Source organism: Eutrigla gurnardus (genome assembly GCF_963514095.1).
Source record: "Eutrigla gurnardus genome assembly, chromosome: 15".
Taxonomy (NCBI): Eukaryota; Metazoa; Chordata; class Actinopteri; order Perciformes; family Triglidae; genus Eutrigla; species Eutrigla gurnardus.
In genome coordinates, this window is record NC_139938.1 from 12043064 (window position 1) to 12061860 (window position 18797).

Sequence of the window (18797 nt, forward strand, 5' to 3'; positions counted from 1 at the left end):
AACAATAAATGGCAGCGACATAAAGCAGGAAAATGATATTCAAATAAAGACTGTTTAGTTTTTTCTGTCTCCAATTAGCTACCAGAGCTTCATCATGAGGAAATGCTGTCGCAATAAAAACACTACAAAATAACTTTTTTACAGCCTCAATTATGGTAGTGCCATCGACTAACTCTTAAAACTGGAGACAATTCATATTTATTAGTTTGGATGTGTAGTAATAAAACTAAAAGTTATATCAGTCAACCGTAACACTTAGTATGTGTTGTTTTGTGAATGTGTGGAGATTGACCGAGGCTAATGTCGGATTCACGGCATGAATTATTATCCCTGTTGGCCCAGTTGTGTGACAACCAACGCTGCAACGACAACTAAGTTATGAAGTTCAAACGCACTAATTAAACTTTAAACGTGGCCCAGTTTAAAGCTTTGACCACTCTACAGCAGGTCGAAAAATGTTTTTTTTGCATGTGCTCACAGGGCTCTGAACAATCACGTATAACGATGCAAGCAAGCTGACTAGTTTATTTGACTAGCTGCAGAGAACTGTGCTATAGAGTGATAAAAGGCGCTGTGGAGAGTTACAGCTGGTTAGCCTGTGCACATTGCAGCAATCAGAACCAAGTGTTGCATGTCTTTTTGCTCACAGAGCCACCATGTTGCCTGTGAGAATACTGCTGCCAGCCTCAATGTACATTCTCAACATTAAACAGGCTCAGAGGAACATGTGTTACCCTTGTAAGAGGTCCATGGTGGACGTGGCGACCTCGGCATACAGCAGGGTGTGCCCGAGCAGGCTGGTCGTCAGGTTCCTGCTGTAGGTCTCCATGCTGAACTGGGTCCAGCCCTGGGACTCTGAAGAGTTGGTGACCAGGGCCAGAGAGCCCTCAGGCAGCGAAGGACCAGCCTGGAGCTCAGAACTTGACACCATCGTGAGAGAGGCCTTGGACAATGTGAGGAGGCCATTTTGATCTGCATGTGTCTGCAACCATTTCACAAAGCTTGACTTGGTGTCCTGTGAGAAGCAGAGAAGAACACAAATGCCATCAGTTATTTCTTTTAGATGAAATATTGAAGCCATTTCTCTATAGACACACAGCATTTTCTGTTATGTTATTGGATTATTGGATCACCTGACTGCCTCTTAGAAAGGTTTGGAATTGCTTATGTATTACAATGTACGGGAAAACTTAGTTAAAGTAACACAATGTTCCAGGATATCAGCCTGAGTTTATCCTGGCGGCCGTGTCGGCTCAGATCAGAACGGCGATGAGTGACAACAATCCACGGTTCTATAGCACATAGTGTCGTCAACTGTGACGTAGATGACAACCGTCATTGGTTGGTCTGTGAACAACCCTAAACAAAGGCGAAGAGAAAGAAGAACAATGTTGTTTTGGAGGAAAGAGTTATGTTACTATGGCAACAACAGCCCTGCCTCGTTGATGTTTCCTCGGGGGGGCAATCACAACAGAGTGAATAAAGAAAAAAGCTGGAGAGAATTAGCAGAGGTACTTCAGCAGCCCGGTGAGGAGGGATGACATCACACACATGGTGGAATACTGCTACTCGAAAATCATCGAAAAGGCAGTTTTTAAGCAACTGAATGACTTCATGGTAATGAACAACTGTCTTCCAGTCAGGATTTAGACCACACCACAGGACCAAGACGGTCTTCAATGACATCCACTTAAACAAGGACAATGGTAGTATTTCAGTCTTAGTATGACTGGATCTCAGTGCTGCAATCGACACAGTCGGTCATAACATACTCTGAATCCTAATTGAAGGACAGGGACTACTTTGCGTCTATAGATAATTACACATCTGAGCGTGCAAAAATTACATGTGGAGTTCCCCAAGGCTCCATTCTGGGTCCTCTTCTGTCCAACATCTACATGCTTCCACTGGCTCAGATCATGAAAAACAATAAAAATATGTTACCATAACTACACAGGCAATACATAAGTTTACATAACAATATTACCAGGGGACCATAGTCCAATGCCAGTACTGATTAGATGCATTGAGCAAATCAATAATCGGACGGAGCAGAATTTTCGCCAATTAAACAAAGACAAAACTGAAATCATTGTTTTTGGAGCCAAGGAAGAATGGTCAAGCATTAGCACCCAGCTTCAAGCAAAAATGCTAAAAACCACAAACCAAGTCAGAAACTAGGGTATAGTCATGGACTCAGACCTGAACTTCAACAGCCACATTAAAGCAGTTACAAAGTCAGCCTCCGGTTCTCAGATCTTTACACTGGCTTCCTGTCTGTCAAAGAATTGATTTCAAAATACAACTGCTGGTTAGGGTTAGGGTTAGTTATTTTATTGGTTTGTTTTCATGCTTTTTCTCCAATGCTTTTAATGTTTTATGTAAAGCACTTTGAATTGCCATGTTGTTGAAACGTGCTATACAATAAAATTGCCTTACCCTTCCTAAGTTACAGGCCAGTTCAGGAATTATCAACAGGTCAGCGTCTTATGATGGAAGATTACACAATCAGAAATACTTAATTGATCCAGGGTTTATGATTTATTTTGTTATTTATTGTATTGGTTAGTTATTTCTTTTTCATTTACAGCATTTGCGGGACTCAACTATAAAAGTAAGCATTATGGATAATGAGCAGCTGTTGACTGTTTTTCTATTGTACCAAAAACGTACCAAACTGTGACCCGAAACCCAAAGTAAGTACCGAACCAAATTTGTGTAAATGAACCTGCATTTATACAGCCCCTTTTTGTCTTCTGACAACCCAAACCTCTTTACACTACGTGTTAATTAAATGAAACTTAATAAATTGAACTTCTTCTACTTGCTGCCATGCAAGATCCTTGAGCTAGGTACTGAACCGATGGGAGGACGACTCACTCTACCTCTGAGCCACATGCAGCTGCCCTCAACATTCCAGTACATTTTTATGTTTCGGGTGAGTTTCTACCTTTTACAGAGTTGTGATGTCCCATGAAACAGTTGAACATTTCTCTCACAGTTTTGAGAATAGTTAAATGAACCACAGCGATTGAGAAAGGCTGTAACAGTTGGCTTTACTCAGCCAAATAATCATGGATCCTCTAAAGCCACAGTGAATATGGATATGTATTTAACTGGGTGGACTGGGTTTTCATATCAGGTACCATCTCTCATTCCAAACACATCAGCTGTCTAGAATAACGGGATTTGATGGATTTTCCATTTGAAATAAATGTGCTGAATGACTTAATCAGTGTGTGTGGCTAATCAATGACATGGTAGAATTAGGCTGCGGTCCCAGTCTGCTCTGTTCCAGTCTCTTCCCATTAATCAGGTTTCTCTCGTGTCCTTACATGCACAAAACATGTTGTCTTAATGTTCACTGAAAATATCATTTGGTTACATGCTTCCTTCACCTCTCATTACATTCCACTCTTGTTGTCTGTAATTGTATGATTGTGATGAGATATTGCAAAGCACAGTGTAACAGAATTACACTGTTTAATTCTGCCTGACAAAGTTGATTTCTTTAATTTGATCCGACATTAACATGAAGTCATCCTCAGAAGACATAACAGGATATGATTTGCAGTCAGTTTTATACTGACATGTCACAGATGGATCATAAACATGTAGATGAGTCACACTTCTCATCAAACCCCGCCACGTGAATGGCTGAGCATGACAGATTGGTCCCTGGCGTCGGACATCTTTTACACCTGATACATGACAGAGATTGTTTCAACTCATCTTAGGGTTCAGCTCAATACCCCTCCATCGCCTTCGATCACCAGGACCCAGAAATCAACCCGGACCCGCCATCTTGAGCGATGTCCCAAATCCAGAAATGAGTATGGAGAAGACTTTCAGAGGCGAAGGAAGCGAGGATACACGACGCGGCCGAGGTGGGAAAGTTGTTGCTCCACATGTTTAAATGCTCCACAGCTGGCAGGATTTAAACAGCAGCACGTAACTCAAATGTAAATCCTTACAGTTCTGGGAAATTAGCAACCATTTTAATTCCATGAGATTTTACTAATTATTGTCTGTAGACAAAGGCTTTCTGTGCACATATTTTATTTAAACGATCTCCTGTCTTGAAAATAATATATAAATTCCCATAAATGAGTATTTATTTCATTAACCTGTGAGACTGACGAACATGTAGTGGGCTCACTCTTTAAGTTGCAGACACCAGATGGAACTACAAATCCTAACAAACGTGTTAAAATGTCCAAAACTTTTTTTTTTAAAGATAATTTTTTCAGGCGGAGAGCCTGTCAAGCATTTTATTACTTTTTAATATAGAGAGGAAATTGGGGGAGAGAGAGAGAGGGGGGGACGACATGCGGGAAATACGTCCCAGGCTGGATTCGAACCCTGGACCACCACGTCGAGGACGTTTAGCCTCTGTACATGGGGCGGATGCCCTATCCACTGCGCTACCGGCCACCCAAAAATGTCCAAAACTTTTGATACTGAATCACAGCAGAACTTCTTCTATGGTGTTCCCCAATGGATTTCTGATCAATTTCATAATTTCTCAAGTGATTAAAAAAATGCTAAATTTAGCACAAATTCTGTGTAAAATAAAACCCCAACATTTCTGCAATGAGCATGGGGATTATTATATTATCATTATATCCCCAATCATAAGGTTCTAAGCCCTTTTACACAATATTTATTCTATGAAATACATTAATGACTCATTTATTTATCTATTTATTTGTGGCTCACTACTGAGTGGTTATGGCTCAGAAGCAGAGTGGGTCGTCCTACAATTTTTTGCATTGTTGCAGACCTTGTTGTGAGCAGTAAGCATGTTGGAACTATTTTCTTTCTACCATAGTTCTTTAATGAAACTGCTCACAACGAGGTCTGTGGATTATCTTTGGTAACTGGGTCAGGATTTCTGCTAACAGTCATTGCTGTGGAGTTTTTTCAAATGGATATTTTGGCGCTTTGAGCTCCACGAGCCAAGTCCCATCTAGTCCCATTATATTGGAGAGAATGCAGACATCTCTATTGCTGAAATCTCTAAAAGTGGACAACTCACACCAAGCATCTTGTCTGCCCGTTATATTTTTAATCCGTTATTACAAAACAGTGCGCCGTCTCTTTTCCAAGGATCCGACGCCCCACATCTCCATATACCTGCCCCACAAAACTTTAACCATAAGAGTAGTTAACAAATTTGGTCTCAGTAGTAATAACCTGAAATACAAGTATGGACAAGAAAAGGACCATATTAGGTCCTCTAATATAACATAACATTTACATTGTTCGTGTTTTGTTTTTTATATAACATGTCCGCTTTATTTGCCTAAAACAATATTTTAGTCCTGTCCTATTCAAAGAAACCATGCACCTTGTATTGAAAAAACACCATCACGCTTCATTCTCCTCTCTGACAAAATTGTGGCGGATAAAAAAGCCAGAGTTTAAATGATCCTGGAAACAGGAGTTTAGTTAGAGCAGATGGGCGAGTGTCTGCCCTCTGTTCAGGTGAGAGTAGGAGTAAACGGCGGCTTAAAGGTAAGTTAGGTCAGAGCGAGAGAATGGTGTCGGCCATCATGGGTCCCATTACACACCATTAGACAGTGATCCAGACTACAGGGCCTAATAATATCATTTAACATAAATACTGGGCTTCCAGAGGAATGTGCACCCAACTTTTAGAACACTTTACCGTCTACTGACTAAAGAAAATAAGATCTATCAACGAGGACACTCCAACAAGCTTTGACACACAATAAGCATCTGCACTTGTGAATAAATCCTATAATAGTAAAAAAAAAAAACAGCAAATCCACTCCAGTGCTGATTCCATTTCACTCAAGAACCCACTTCATTTCCAGACAGAAGGAAATAGTGATTTTCCCCCTCATGGCAGAGAACAGGAACACCCACTGAGCCGTGATGGAAGTCAGTCGCTGATCGCCTCCACACTGAATGCATTAGTGTGTGCTGGAGAGGGTTTTCATCACCTGCAAAGAGTCCTGCTACCAGAGTGACTACGGCCCAGAGGCTTAACCTTACAGCTGTTGGAGTGGCGTCATGCAGAACTCTGACTGTTCCTCCACACAACTGTGAAACTACGGACCGTTCCTTCTCTAAATGAAGAGATTCTGATAAAGTGAGATTAATGCATGATTATGCATGGTCATCATTCTCCAGGGATATTGTGATCTAACTTTTATCATCTGCCTAATTATCAGCCAATATAAATACACCAAGAGGAATATATATGTAAAATGCTGAAATTGGCCTATAATATTGCCAATGTATTGTTCAGATCTGTCATTTTTTGCAATTCAATTATGTCTTTTTAATTATTACAGTATTTGCTTGTTTAAAAAATGGAGACACAGAAAGGAGGTTGTTATGTCGTTCTACGGTTAGAAAATCATGTGAATTAAATTACAGTTGAATAAATCAAACAGGAACAAATATGCATGGTTGTACCAAAAACTATTAATCTGTAGATTATTTTGTTCTATTAAGTGTTCAAATATTTTATTACATTTTTAATACAAATAAAAGACACAAATTGTAAGAAATCTGTAATATTAAAAAAAAAAAAAGCCTATTCAGGTAAAGAGCTTCCAACCTGACAACAGTCAATGATGGAAACCTCCACCACGCATACTTAAGACCACTCGAGACCAAAACATCAAGGGACAAAAACAACTTTCAGAATGAATAAAAGCTACTGGAAACAATCCAAGAGTACACGAGGAGCAGAAAGGTTCTACAGACATGATGAGGAACACAACTACCAGCTCTCCTCCACAACCTCCACACCAATCTGGAAACAATTCTGCAGCCCCCAATTTCCATAAGCCTGCTTCTTGTAAGGACTAGGGGGGGTTGGGGTGTGTGGCTGGGGCAGCGGGGTTAAGGGTCACACAGCAATCCAAATATACAACAATAAAGGAAAAAATCCAAAAGCAACTACTACCAATATTAATGTAATACTTGGTGTTATAAGGGAGGCCCAGGCTCTGTGCCCGAGTAGGACAAACCTCACTTCATTAACACCAGTCGGGTAGGTGGTTTCAAACTCGGTCCCTTTCAGCCCTCCAGATGAAACGAACCTCCTCCTGAGCACGCGGTCCCAGTACGGCTCGCTTCAAGTCCACCTTAACCTGTTCATTCTGAACACAACGCACTCCGGCTTCAGTCTGCCATTGTAGTTTAGCAGTCTAGCCTAGCTGTTAGCAATGCCCTGTTTGATCAACCATAGAAACATGGTTAAAAAACATGCAATAACAGCATTAATGATTTCTACATAACAGAGCTAACAGCTAACAACATTCAAGAAGTTCACATAGAGTTACGGTGTACACAAATTATAACGTTATCATAATGTGTTCAAATGTAATCTTGTAAAATTAGATTTTCGGAGAGAATAGAATAAATCTAGTTGTTTGAATGCAGGTTTATGCGTTCTATGTGAAAACAACCCTAAACAAGTCATTGAAGGGGAAACAATTGACCAGCAGACTGATGAAGGAACTAGATTGTGAACAGAAAAAGGATCCATCAGGTCTGAAATGGACCAGACTTGAGTCCTCTTTTGTATGAACTGACAATGTGAACCCTAATAGAACCGAGTCCCTTTTCTGTTGGTCCACGTTAGAGGACTGAGTCTGGTTCTTTTAAGAGGATTATATGTGAAAACACATTTGGAAATGTGACCAGAGCTGCTTTGAAGAATAGCTCAGGTCTCCTGATTCTCAGAAACTTGGAGCTCTGACTCCCCCTAGTGGTCATTAAATCACAACGTCTCTTCCAATCCCCCAAGCAACCATACTATTCAGTATGCCTAAAAATACAGTATTTATATTTAGTAGGAGTAGAAGTCCCAATACTTGGTATATGAGTTATATTGTGCCAAAAATACCAAGATGTCTGCATCTGGTCGCATTTTGCAGTATGCAAGCCAGCATGCTGTTCTGGCTATTCTGACCCACAATGCTCTGCAGCGGATGTTTGAGTTCAAGGTGCAATGTTATGGCAAAGTGGGATATTCCAATTGAATGCATACTGCATGCAACAGTAAGTACTTTGTAAGGGCCGCTGCAGTATGTAGTAAAAGTAAAAAAGGCATGTCACTCCATGACGATAAACTATTTTAGACATCCACAAGAATATGGAACAGAAATGTCTCTAAATAACAATAATTCTTTGTTGATAGTCAGTAAGTAAAACTTTTTGAAATGATTACAATTCAAACCATCACAGCAGCTCACGGTGCTGTTGTTGAGGCGTTCACCTACCTGTGCACAACAACACACAGTGTTACATGGATTAGTCAAGCTGAGCATGATGGTGTGTCATTATGAGGATGATGCATTTGGAACTTGCAAAATTGTAAATGCAATGTTTTTGCTTTCATGTACTGAAGAGGCTCACCCTGAATCTCAGTTTAACATGTGGATGTACAAGTGGGACTAATGACATCACAACTAGTCCATCATGGTCCAATATTAAACAATAAATGTGACGTGGTAACTTAAAATCCCCAGTGTACATACACCTTTCCACGGTTATTGCCATGCCATACTCACTATACAATATAAATTTAAGTGGGTGCTATATTTAGAATATTTTCACCTTGCTGTCAGACAGCTTTTCTGACAGGAGAGGAAACTGACAAAAACAGCAACTTTACTTCTCAGAGGAGTTGCTGGTCTACCACTAACCAGATTGGTTAGTTTGTGTTTGATATTGTGTTTGTTGGTGAATCCAAACTAACTCTTTAAAACACTAAAGGCACACAATAACACAAACTGTATTAAGCCCTGATTATGCTTCCGCGTAGTGATCACGCAATGGCCACGCAACGGCCACGCAGTTGCTTGGAGACCGTGATGGTTCTGCGTTGGGTTTACGTGTCGAAATACAATTCAATGCCACACCGGTAAAGGGCGCTATGTTTTTTGTAAAGACTGACCGACCGACCGAGACTCTTGGCGTATATCATCGTAAGCCTCGTTATAGCCTATGTGTTTACTTTCTGGCTTTAAACGTCCACAATTTTTCAGAACTTGGTGTTTTATTTCTTTGTGCAAAAGCGACAAGGTGCAAACAATAAAACGAGGTGAAAACAATAAAAGTAGCCTTTTAAAAGTTTAAATGGCGGTGTTTATGAGTGGAAACCGGATAGCGGTCTCCAGCGGATGTAGTTAGCGGACCAATCACAGCCAATGCCGCTGCGTTGGTGTTGCGTTGGCGTTGCGTCGCCTCGACGCGCGTCTAGGATTTTTGGGAGGTACACGTCAGGCCCTTGCGTTGGACGTAAGGGGGGTCCGCAAGGACGTAAGGGGTCCGCAAGCCCCCTTGCGTTGTGTCGACGCGGAAGCATAACTTGGGCTTAACTGATGGAGGCAGACCAGCAACCCCCCGGGTACTGAGAGGTAAATTACTGTTTTTGTCTGGTAGCTTTGAAGTGAATATAGATTACAGTTGCTGTTAATACACTGATTATGTATAAATACCTCATACAACCCCACTTCAAAACATCCAAACTATCCCTTTAACTATGAGAATGTGAAGTCAGATTAGTTAGTTGTTATTACTTTCAATAATTAGACTTGGCTCGTCTCCAAGAGAAAGTGAACTTGTGGAGTGAAATGTTTCCAACCATCAAACTGCCTGGTTCCCAAACTGAGCATCACTCGCTGCGGTCAGTCACTGTGACGGCTGATCAAAGAATGATTTACTGCCCTTGAGTTTGTATTGGCCCTCTGTACACAGACCCGCTGCATATATGCTCATATATTTGCATACATTTAGGAAGCCAAATTGTTTCCACATGTGCAGTATGCAGAGCATCTGTGCTGCCACTCATACAATTAACTTTAATAAAAACAATCTGGTGTGTGTGTGTGTGTGTGTGTGTGTGTGTGTGTGTGTGTGTGTGTGTGTGTGTGTGTGTGTGTGTGTGTGTGTGTGTGTGTGTGTGTGTGTGTGTGTGTATCAATGTTTGGATGTCGACATGTGATTTTCATTGTTGCTTTCACATTCTTGGGAACAATGATGGACCGTGAACACAACAGAAAATCGTACTGAGGCACTCCTACTTTCATCTATGTTAGCTGTTGCAGTGAACATCAGGCCTTGGACACGATGGTGTTACCATGAGAATCCTGAGAGAGGAGCTGTGTGGGTCTTACCTGAGAGGTGGCCAGCAGGTGGACTGAGCTTGGGGCCGGAGGCTGGTTTAGTTCACAGCTGAGGCCCAGAGAGGTGAGGATTTCTGTCAGGACTTCATAACGCAGCACGTTGCTGACCTTCAGTTCATCAAAACCTTCGGATGTTAAATTCTGAGAGTCAGGAGCTGTTTCCAAGCGGGCCTGCAGGCGGGGAACAAAGTCAATGTTTATTCTTTTGACAGTCAGCTGTTCAGCTATAAACACGTGTAGGATCTGTAGTCTCTGGGCAAGAAACACGCATAACAAAAGAGTATCATATCAGTTACAGCACAACAACACATTTTCACAACCTTGCACTCATGGGCGATGGCAACATGATTGGATAGTTTACAGCCAAGATTTGATCTTTTACTTTTTTTAAAGATAATTTAAAATCAGTGAGGCTCAGCTGTCTCTTCTATAACTTGGCACTGAGCTCCAGATGTTTGTCTTGAAGGCTGATCTGCCAAACTCAGTAGATCACTGTTGGTCATCCTAGTTATTTATTATCCGAGTGCCTGGTTGTGAACTTAATGGGGGAAGATCACGTGTTGTTTTTCCAGCTTGTGAGCAGCTTGTGATACAGTATAAGATATATGAAGATAATCACTGAGCGTATGTACAGTTTCACTGCATCTAAGTGTAGCTGGTCTCAGATCACACTAAAGTTCCTTAGAAGCTATGTAGCTGTTTCTTCAACGACAGCTGTGTGTGTATGAGAACTCCCTTTGTGGTTCTACCTTACTCATACTGAAATATAAACAATGTAGGGTTACAACTAGTTTTATTGTTGATTATTTTCTCCATTAACTTAAGTAGTTGTTTGATCTATAAAGACAGAAAATGGTGAAAAATGTGTGAATTCAGTGTTTCCCAAAGTCCAAGATGACGTCCTCAAATGTTTTGTTTTGTCTATAACTAAAACATATTCACTTTACATGTCATTTATCAGAAAAAATAACAGAAAACATTCACATTTAAGGAGATGGAATCAGAGAATTGTTACTTTTTTTTCTTTGAATAAAAAGAAATCACTCAAACTGATGAGTCGATTATGAAAATAGTTTGCAATTAATTAATGAACTGACAACTAATCAATTAATCTAAAATAAATAAAAAAATAAATGAGGAATATCGTGCATGTCCTCCAGGCTGAGACATAATTCCATTATAAAGCCCTGTAAACTACAGCATCCTCCTCACACAGTCATGCCATATGTGTTTACCTGACAGAGGACAGCTTCGCCGCCATCCCGTCCGTGCGTAACCCTGACAACCACCATATCCCTCTGATGAGGGACTTCCCCTTTCAGCTCCCCCCAGAGCTCCACCTCCCCTCCTCCCTGAGTGTCCCTGATGTAGACCTTCCCACTCGTCAACACGCTCAGCTCCAGCTCTGTGCTGTCCTCCTTGGTGAAGCTCAGCCTGCTGACCTGCCCGGGTTGCCTGTCCCTGACTTCCAGACAGAGGCCTGCTGGGCACAGGGAGGAGGCGAGCCCCAGGACCCTGCCACCCTGGCTCAGGTAAGTGAGAAAACGGGTCTGAAGCTGGGGGGTCAGGGTTTCCTCCTCAGCCAGTACCAGGAGCCTGGTGTTGTCCAGCCAAGGGTCACTCAGAGCCTGCTGTGGCTGGAGGGGATATATAATGTTGTTTTCCATGTTTATACACTCTGATAAAATCTGCTGAACTGCCTGAAAACGCGTCTGGCAACCACCCGTGTACAGCAGAACATTTGGTGGTTTGCTATTACAGTCAAATCCACCGCTGTGCCCTGAAAACCCTTTGGAATCATGTTCAACATCATCGAGAGTCTCGTCGCCGCTATCCAGCCCTCCTGAGTTATCATCGGGCAGGTCTGGAATGTTCTCCGCCGAGGCATATTTGACTGAGAGGATGGTGCTGTTCTCCAGCTCCAGACACTCGTGGCAGCTGGACAGATGGAGGTGTTGTCTATGGCCCTCCATGTGGTGATGGTTCCCCAAGGAACGGTCCTCCGAGTCACAAGCAGGCCCCAGATCCTTGTTGCTGCAGAGCGGCTCTGACCCCCGACGCTCCTCTAACCTCCTCTTTAACTCCGGGGTGAGTAGGAGGCTGCCTTTACGGCACTGTAGGTGCTGGTGGTCAGCTGGCAGGTGACGATGTAAAGCCTCAGCAACACCTCCTCCGGGCTTAGTGCCGCAGAGCCACAGTGGTGTCTCAGTCTTTGGACACTTCTTCACCAGCAGCTCACTGAGGGTCGATGCTTGGAGGAGGACAGCTTTGGGACGTCATGAAAAAAAAAGTAGAACAATCTTAGGAGGCGTGCATTTCCTTAGCACAACCATATTACGGGTCATTTCTGTTATTAACAAGTTATAGATAATAGTAAATGTAGGTATGGGTGTATGTTCACATCCAGTATGGGTGTATGTTCACATCCAGCAGATATTATTAGCTGTCATTTGTAGTCATGATGAATAGTCTAATATTCAAGTTTCCATGACTACTAAGAAAAATATTGGGCTGAGAGTATCAAGCTTCCGTATGGTATATACCGACATATTTCTAGGAAAACAGGATTAGGGGGCGGGACATAATGTTTGGAGGAATTTGATTTGAAGGTTGAAAAGCCTTCTCCAGCTCTGTGCTGCTAAAAGTTGCAGATTGGATGGATGGATGTCATGATATAATTGGTTGAAGCAAGCTGATGAAAGAATGCGTCATATTTTGTTTTCCAGGAAGAACATTTCTGAATTTATTGTTATATTAGTGAATAATATGACTGAGGGTGTGCTCTAAAAGGCATTTTTCATGTCAGATCGACTTTATATAAGTAATTCAATACTTTTAACCTCCAATACTCCACTTAAAATATTATGATGTTATGAGTAAGCCTGTAAATTAGAGAAAAAAAACAGCAGCAATTGACAGACAGGCCCACTCAAAATATTAATGTAAGATGTTAATCTGTCAGTATAATATTAAGATGCAACAAACCGAACAGGCAGAAATAGTCAAATGTTGGTTTCTGTACCAAGACGTGAAGATGGAGATAATCCCATTTAAATTGAGTCGACATCTCTTAAAAAATGGATGTGCAATTTGAAAAAAAATTAAACATGCTCTAGTTAGTTTATTTTGAAAAATCCTACGCGAGCCATTTAAAAATGGGCAGCGGGCTGCAGTTTGGCCTCCGCATGTATAGTGTGTGTGTCTGCTGCTGCTAGAAACAGCTTGATGGGAGAAGCTGGAAAACCACAACTGCAGAATTCTCTGCAACATAATCTCACTGGTGATGGTTTTACTAAATTAACCTGACAAACAGAAGAGGATTCATAGCGGTGCATTAAGTGAAACATCCATTGCGAGAGATAAAGGATCAGATAAGTAAGTGATATGAAATGTAACTGAAGGAAACATACGGATTATCTTTGAGGGTATAAGTCCGTTGTCCAGCTGAAGGCGATCTTCGATAAAAGCCACCCCCAGCAGACTGAAGTTATCCACACTGGCCTGAGCCACGGCCCTGAACGGCTGGCCAGGGCTGCAGGCCAGAGGAAGACAGTAGTCAGACCACTTCAGCACCTGCACACAACACACATGACTGGTTAGCCGAGAGTCACGGTACTGGACCAGCAGTTCCTCCTGTCTGTCTGCTACACAAACATCGCTCTGTCTCAGGAGAGCAGCCATGCTCGAGAAGAAATACTGATATAGAGATGCATGCATTACTATTGGAACATTTCTTTAGATGCAACTATCAAACCATCTCAAGATTAATTCATAATTATAAAATCAATAATAATCTGAGCAGGATTATAAGTAATATATGTATTTTTGTAAGCCAACAGGAAGCATTTTGCTGCTTCCCTTTTTAAAAAAGCTAATTGGATTTTTTTTAATTGGATTTTGAATTATTTGTATTATTATTATTGTAGAAATGTATGATAATTACATGTTTAGTTGAGAAAGATAATCTTTTTAAGCTTGAATGAAGAAGTAAAAAGATAACGTTAGGCTATGTGAACTACAACATGGACGAATGAGACGCAAAGGTTTCAAAATTAATCGGAGGGGTATTTACTGATGTATTTTATATCTTAAAGCAAAACGTTGACATCTCTTCAGCTTGTGTTAAACACAGACATTATTTCAGACATCTAACCAAAAACACACTCAATACAACACAGCATCACAACCTCAAAACAAGGTTGGAAGTTGATTTGACCCCTCAATAACCGTCCAAATCTGAATACAGAAAACCTTAATAAAAAGGTAGAATGTATTTACAGGACTGTTTCATTATGTTCATCTAAATGTACCCAATAGAGCGGGAAATCAGTTTATACATGATGAAGTACAGTAGCTGTGTCCCAATTCAGAGACCTCATCCTTCAGAGGACACTAAGGCCACATTTCTGAGCTGCATTTGAAGGAGTCTTTGAAATGGGACAGACTTGTCTCAGCCGCTGTGACGCATTCCTTCTCCAAATACAGCCTCTGAAGAATGCAGCTGCTGGATTCGGACATGGCTAATCTGTACTAATGTTAATACTGCATTATTGTGTGTTAATAGGTAAATACACAAGATTTGTAATGTACTACATTACAACAGTACAAGGGCAGCACCCCGGGATTTGAATTAAAATGTGACGCCAACTTCAAGTATGAAATCATAACAAACGGGGAGTAAAATGTTTTCCAAGGATGATTACATTTACTCTCCTCGGAGACATGGATCAAATTAGGGACTTAAATAGTCAGACCTCAAAGCAGAACAGAGCTTCCATACTAATTCACTATTTATACCCAAAACTCTCAGCACAGCACTGCAAAGTGGTAATGATGATGTTATGCAGCTGTTTTTTTGACAGTTGCAGTTTAGCGAGTTAAAATTCGGTATGGAGGACAAGGAGAAAATAGATGTAGGTTCACATTTATTATTTAAGCAGATAAATATGTGTTATACGCAAGCAAACATATCATGCCAGAATTAATGCACAGTTTAAATATAATAACTATGAATTAAGCCAAATTTAGCACCACATTTGAATCGTGTAAAATGCTAGTCATGTGACACGAAAACAAATGTATACACCGATTAAAAGGGCAGGGAACTGGTCAGCTGATCAGCCCAGGGAACTGGTCAGCTGATCAGCCCAGGCGGTTAGGCCAGTCTTATAAATGCAAAGTGAAATGGGTAAATCAAAGTGTAAAAGCAGGGCAGAGACAGCATTCATTCAGTGTGCATGGTGGAGCAGTGTGAAGGAAAATGGACAGCACTCGAGAAGGAAGGGAAAAAGAGAAAGTGGTGGAGGTGAGAGGGAGCACATTCAAAAGGAGAGAAGCCTGCAGGAAAGTGGAATGAAATGATGTAAAATAATAGGTATGTTCACAAGCAAAGCACATGACTAGTAGTTTATAAAATCTAAATGAAAAAAGAAAACACCAATACGCTAGCCATCCTCAGAATGTCATCATAAAACTAGCCTTCCAAGTTGATGATGTGTTTCAAATACAAAATACCGAACTGTGTAAAAATGTACGTCTAAACCAGAGACTGTCCACGGTACAAACAACAAGGTCGCTGCCATGTTTATGTCTAGATGACATTAGTTTAAGTTTTGATAAAGCAGCTACAATGTTAGCATAGCCTAGCACCCATCAATCTGAACTCCATTCAGAAAACACGCATTTTAAAAGCTTGTTAGCTTGTCGTCTTGCAGACAGACCTAACAAAGCATCACATCATACTTTTTACTGATAACTAGGCCTGTTCGATTAATCAATTTTAAATCGTAATCGCGATTATGTAGTTAGGACAATGTTAAAAACGTGAAAAAAGTTCTGCACTTTATACATTCATTTTTGTTTAATGGACACACCTTAAGATACATGTGAAAGTGAGGTGTTTCTCTTAATCCCAAAGGGATTGTTTGTTTGTTTGTTTACAAGAGGTCTACAAGAAGATAACATGGAGTAAAGCCAGAGTTCATTAATTGTTCTTTATATTAATCCCTTGAGGAATTTTTTGTTTAATAAGAGCAAGGTTTGCACTCAAATCCCAATGAAGAAATTATTTGCAAAATGTTCAATAAAAAACAGCATATTTGAAATAATTTTTTTGCCTTTTGTCATTTCACAAAATAATCGTAATCGAAAATCGGATTTTGAGAGAAGAAAATCGGGATTTTATTTTTGGGCAAAATCGAACAGCCCTACTGATAACCATCATTATGGAGTTATTTCAGCATCCATGTTTATTGACATTAAATCTCAACTAAATAGTTTATTTTGGGTTAATCCAGCTGTAGTTAACCAGCCATGTACAGCTTGGTGAAATACACTGAACACCCCTGTATGATGTTATGAACCCAGACAGGATGGCGTTTTCTTTCCCGGTTACTTCCTGACTTTAAATGATCCCGCGGTAAAACACACGCAGTTCATATCAAACATTTATGCAACAAATAAAAAGCAAAGCAAATACACAAGCTTCTATTTGCAAATGCTGTGATGAATGAAAATGGAAGATTGACATAAAAAATACACATATTAACAATGGATAAATGAGATTTGGGACTACTACTGTAGTCGGGTGTTGGGGAAATCAGAGCCAAAAAGACAGTTTTGATATATATAAAAATGGCTGTTCTATTATAATAGTAATATTATTTGTTTTGCAATGTGTGGTGCCTACTTTCTTATTCGATGTGTGAGGAGAATGGTAGCCCACTCTGTGTCCTGTAGCTTCTATGATGAATGATATATTCTCTATTCGTGGACCACAAACCAGAGAGGACCCCAACAGCACAGTCCATTTGCTGAGGTCATCACATGCCTGGGGACAGCACAGAAAATGATAACTCCAAACACTACAAGGCTGTTACACATTCATTAGCAGTTAGTGACAAGAGTCTTCAGAGGCTTTACCAAACACACAGAATGACAAATCATGGAGAAGGTAAGCAGGGTTTGATTAGACAGTCAGACAATCTGGGCTGTAGCCATTTAGATAGAAGAAGCCACAGGCTCAACTGACATCTTGGATTTCAGTCTCACGTCAGGTTAAGTTTTCAAGCAGATAAGTCTCACAAGTCCTCGAATGAGGACTCCTGACTCAAGTCTAACTCGAGTCTGGACCTCTCAAGCGAAACAGCATTTTCAACTGACTTGTGACGATATTTACTTTACTTATTGCGTGTTATTATTCGTCGTCACATCCCTATCACAGAATCAACCAAACTCTGCTGATTTATACTGTAGTAACTTTTGAATGGAGGACTTTTATGTGTAACAGAGTACACTGAGGAAACTAATGCCGCCGTTCTTGCATCCACTGCCTGGTTCCGAGAGGTCCTGTAGCTAAACGAGACATGTAAACAAGGCTGTGACCGGCCCAGGGACTGAGTCTCCACACAATGTAAGCGCTAAACATGTCATCTAAACGCGTCCAACCTGAGGCTCCGTGACATAGACGGCCTTGTCTCCCAGCTGGAGGAAGACGCTGTCCTCCGCTGAAGGCGGGCTGGGCTGCCGGCGTGCGACGGTGTCTCGTCCGGTCGGCGGTGCTGAGGCTGGTGCTGAGGCCGAGCTGGAGCAGACTCGGAAGCTGAAGCTGAAGCTGCTGCTGTTCAGTCTGGACAGGCTGTTGCGGATCAACACCGAGTAGCACTTGTGAAAGCGCACCCACATATAGACGTAGCACAACGTTATTAACATCTTAACCGGCATACACGAAGGGGTGCATCGTGACCGTTCTTCTGACGCTGTTCACAGCGGTCAAAACATCACTGCCCAACTTGGCTGTCAAGCTAACTGCTATGACTTTTCCTCTCGTCTCATTCCTCTCTTCAAAGGCGGGTAGAGTAACAAGAGTTAAGGCGCACTACCGCCACCTATGTTTGAGTGTTGCTTCGTGCGCCTCCACAAGATGGCGGATGTCAACGACAAATAACCGTACAGGGGAAGGAAGCAAGTTATTCTCCAATTGTCCCTTAATTTTGTTTTGAACGTTTAGAAAAAATAAGCCTGTGCAAAAAGCTATGGATAATTGTACACCAAAAGTGCTGAACAAAAACATGCAGATAAATACAAAGCAAACAACAATACGAACAGAGGAACACATAATGATCTCTTATTTTCACTTAAGAAAGTTTAAATCCATCCAAGTTTTGATGTGATTTAAGCAGCTGGACAAAGGCTACAGCAAATCTTTCAAATATACGGTCTAATGTTGTTCCACGGAAGTACTGTATTAGACCGTTAGCATGCACTGATCGCTAACAAGTTGGGAGGTTGACCTTCACTCGTCTTTGATTGGCTGAGAGTGACATGTGACACACTGAGCGATCTGCTCGCGGCAGGTCAGAGACTGTTCATGCATTAAAACGGACAGATGCCGCCAAAAGAAGCTGAAAACATACGTTTTTTTAATGTAAGTCTCGATTTTTTACGACTCAGTATTGGTTATGAGGCATATCTATGGTCCATATACACTTTGTGTATTGTCTAAGTTTTCTATTATCTACTAACGTGTATTTTTTTTCAGAAGCTAACACTAACGTTTTAAAGTTAGCTAGCATCTTATTAGCATATAGAGCATGTCTTTGAATATTGAGGAATTTTAGCTAATAC

At 41.1% G+C, this 18797-nt stretch overlaps 1 protein-coding gene across 2 annotated transcripts in view; it reads right to left on the reverse strand.

The window, feature by feature from the left end:
• The window catches only part of hlcs (holocarboxylase synthetase (biotin-(proprionyl-CoA-carboxylase (ATP-hydrolysing)) ligase)), a 36061-nt gene extending 18071 nt beyond the window's left edge, over positions 1–17990 (reverse strand). The window contains exons 1-6 of one of the 2 annotated variants that reach the window (XM_084028571.1): positions 17619–17990; positions 16861–17001; positions 13583–13745; positions 11408–12438; positions 10164–10343; positions 735–1015 (exon numbers count right to left, since the gene is read on the reverse strand). In XM_084028571.1, the coding sequence (XP_083884697.1) occupies positions 735–1015; positions 10164–10343; positions 11408–12438; positions 13583–13745; positions 16861–17001; positions 17619–17894 (2072 nt within the window). In that variant the 5' untranslated portion in view covers positions 17895–17990. The remainder of the gene's footprint in view (positions 1–734; positions 1016–10163; positions 10344–11407; positions 12439–13582; positions 13746–16860; positions 17002–17618) is intronic. The other variant, XM_084028572.1, reaches the window with a different exon arrangement.
• Positions 17991–18797: the final 807 nt, after the last annotated feature.